Source organism: Trematomus bernacchii, unplaced genomic scaffold (genome assembly GCF_902827165.1).
Source record: "Trematomus bernacchii unplaced genomic scaffold, fTreBer1.1, whole genome shotgun sequence".
NCBI classification, from domain to species: Eukaryota; Metazoa; Chordata; class Actinopteri; order Perciformes; family Nototheniidae; genus Trematomus; species Trematomus bernacchii.
The window spans coordinates 669,449-672,707 of NW_022987696.1; the positions used below are offsets into that span (position 1 = coordinate 669,449).

At 39.5% G+C, this 3,259-nt stretch overlaps 1 protein-coding gene across 1 annotated transcript; it reads right to left on the reverse strand.

Annotated features, from left to right (window-relative positions):
• Nucleotides 1–2,302: 2,302 nt before the first annotated feature.
• Nucleotides 2,303–3,259, reverse strand: LOC117489270 (olfactory receptor 11A1-like). Its single transcript, XM_034138475.1, has one exon. The coding sequence runs from the start codon at nucleotides 3,257–3,259 to the stop codon at nucleotides 2,303–2,305; it is 957 nt and encodes a 318-aa protein (XP_033994366.1).

Consider the following 3,259-nt stretch of genomic DNA (forward strand, 5'->3'; position numbering starts at 1 on the left):
CCTGTGAGAGATATAACGCCGGGTTACGTATTGTAACCCTTGTTATATTAACACAGGTGGAGCCCTCTACTCAGGGCACTGTCTGTCCTATTCCGCTCGCTGAAGAGTGGTGTAGGATGATAGTCAGGAGGCGAGGCCTCCTTTTATACGGTGAGATGCGCGCGCATTCAGGTAGGCCCGCCCCAAGGCCAGCCAGGGTAGTACCCATAGAGTCCAGTAGCAGGCTCCGCCTGTGTTAATATAACAAGGGTTACAATATGTAACCCGGCGTTATTGTGTCTGATCCCAGGCTTACATATAAGTAGTGTCACCAGTCAGTATATTGACCTCAAGCCAAGGTACTTAGTGGCTGGTGCCAGGCTTACACATGGCAATTTAATTCCCCACCATTGCCAAGTCAGAGGTTTTGGTCATTCTGGCTTGGCTGAGGCCTACACATAACCCTAACCCTAAACATAAGGAGTCTCACCAGATAGTACTTTCCCAAATAACAAATGAGCTTAGGGGGAATTGCTCATTTGTTTTGTTGCCTATACCTAAATAAATTGTAGTTTAGTTGCCTAAAGTTTGAAATGACTCTAGATTGCATCGCTCTTTTTTGCAGATGATGTGGTTCTAATGGCGTCATCAGTCAGCCACCTTCAGCACTCACTGGATCAGTTCACAGCCGAGTGTGAAGCGGCTGGGATGAGGATCAGCACCTCCACATCTGAGGCCATGGTTCTCAGCAGGAAACCAATGGACTGTCCTCCAAGTAGGGAATGAGTCCTTACACCAAGTGAAGGAGTTCAAGTATCTCAGGGTCTTGTTCTCGAGTGAGGGATCAATGGAGCGTGAGATTGGCCGGAGAATCTGAGAATATGAAGAAGAAAGAGCTGAGCCAGAAGGCAAAGCTTTCAATCTACAAGCCGTTTTCGTTCCTACCCTCAAATATGGTAATGAAGGATGGGTCATGACCAAAAGAACAAAATTGCAGGTACAAACGGACGAAATGGGCTGGCATCTCTCTTGGGGATAAGTGACATACAGTGGGCATTGGGAGGGTTCTGAGGACCAGCCCAAATAAAGAGTTAAATAATCAAGGCTTCAAACATGAGATTTATTTGTTGATATCCCCAAAAATCCCAAAACAAACATCCATATACTTTATAATTGTTAGTTATCTTGTTTTTGCATATTGAAAAGTGAATCTATGACGTTGTCTGATTTAAGAGACATAACTTCAACACTAATTCTGACACTTCTTTACTTCTGATTCATTCTGTTTGATACGCGTATCTTAGCATATGTTATTATTAAGCCTCCTTGCTTTCTGATCCACTGTTATCTACTGCATTATGCTGCAAATACAAACTGTGTCCATTTCAAATGAAAAGCTCTACATTTCAGTTGACACAGTCCCTTCATTCCTCTTTTATTGTGAATCATTTGCAGCAATATGTTGCACAAAGATTCAGTCATTTGCTTCTACTTGAAATGCAGACGCTGCCATCTTGTGACGCAGGCATGAAACTACAAATGCAGTTTGTATGCACACATACCCACAGAGAATGAATAGCACAGCAACACTTTGGATATGTAATCCATAACAGTTAAGGATTTATGGAGTGCACAAGAACCAAATAGTGTTTATTTTGAATGATATAAATTACATAATCTCTTAACCTCTAGGAATAAACCTAATCTCTCCTTTGTTGTGTTAGTGTTGATGATGAAAGGGCTGGCTGCTTGCCTAACTCAGTTTCATCAGGTTGAACGTTGCAAATGCAAAGAAACATTTGATTTAGCTTTGGCATTTGCACCCGATTGAAGTCAGTAGGCTCAGGACTTTTGTTATAAATGTAATAATAAAGAGGTTGGTGCCCAAAACAAATACAAGAAATCCAATCAACTAGTCCATATTTCCCACCCGGCCCTCTTTAAGCTCACATCACATAAAATGCATGACCTTATTCTTTATTTTTTATATGTATTTGCAAAATCAATAGATTCAAAAAAGGTCAAAAAGTGTTGTCAATTTTTTACTTTCATTTATGTTATTTAATCTTTACTGTGACCAGCCAACAGTTTATAACAGAGGACATATAGGACTATGTTTCATATGTTTCATTGGAATATATGACTACAGGTGAATATTACAATGTTATAAATCTTACAACATTTTGGGGACATTTGTTTGTGGATTCATGAATATACTTGAACGTTTTATCCATTATAAAATTCACTGCTGAAATCATTTCACTTCATCAGATCTCACTTGATTCAGTTACAGTTGAACTTTTTTGCTAAACTGTTTGACACTTCATTTATTTCTGCCACCGGCCAACAGTTTATAACAGAGCACATGTTTACATATGTTTCGTAGTTTTGACATTTGCAGTCCGTACATGACAGGGTTCATTAGTGGCTGTATGATGAGAAAATACAGTGACAGAATAATACGCAGCACACTGGGAACACCGCTCATATCAAATCTACTCTGAAGTATTTCAAAGCTGCAGCCAAAAGAGAAGTTGAGGAGGGAAACAAGGTGAGGTGTGCAGGTACTGACAGCTTTCTGTCTGGTCTGTTTGGAACCAGAGAAACACACTCTGAGGATCCTCATGTAAGAGAAGAGGATTGGAACCACAGGGACTAAGATAGTGAGAACAATTGAAAAAAGTCCATAAATGTTGTTCACCTGAGTGTCAGAACATGCCAACTTCACAACAAGATGGTTGTTACAATACAAACTGTTAATGATGTTTCCACAAAGTGTCAAACGGATGTTTAAAGATAAAGTTATCGTGAACTTCACAAAAGAGTACAACCAAAGCAGAATAATGAAGATAACTGCTTTGTTATAAGTCATACGAGTGTTATATTGCAGAGGATAACAGATAGCAAGATATCTGTCATAAGACATGACGGCTAAATTACAAAATTGTATATTTGCATATGTGTACAAGCAGAAAATCTGCAGGAAGCAGAGCTGAGCAGAAACAGCGTGAATGTCAGAGAGGATCTGAACCAGAAAGAATGGAAACAACCCTGTACTACCATACAGTTCATTTACAAACAGGCTGCACAGAAAAAGGTACATAGGTTCATGTAAGCTCCTGTTCACACAGATAACCACAATCAGAGACGTGTTGGCAACAACAATCACAATATACAACATGGCAGTTATCATGAAATACAAGTACTTCAAATATCCAACATTCAAATAACCTCCAAGAATGAAATAGGATACAGTTTCTGAAGTTGAATTGGACATCAT

Coding starts and splice junctions, on each gene's coding strand:
- LOC117489270 (XM_034138475.1), bottom strand. CDS start 3,259: ATGATGTCCAATTCAACTTCAGAAACTGTATCCTATTTCATTCTTGGA.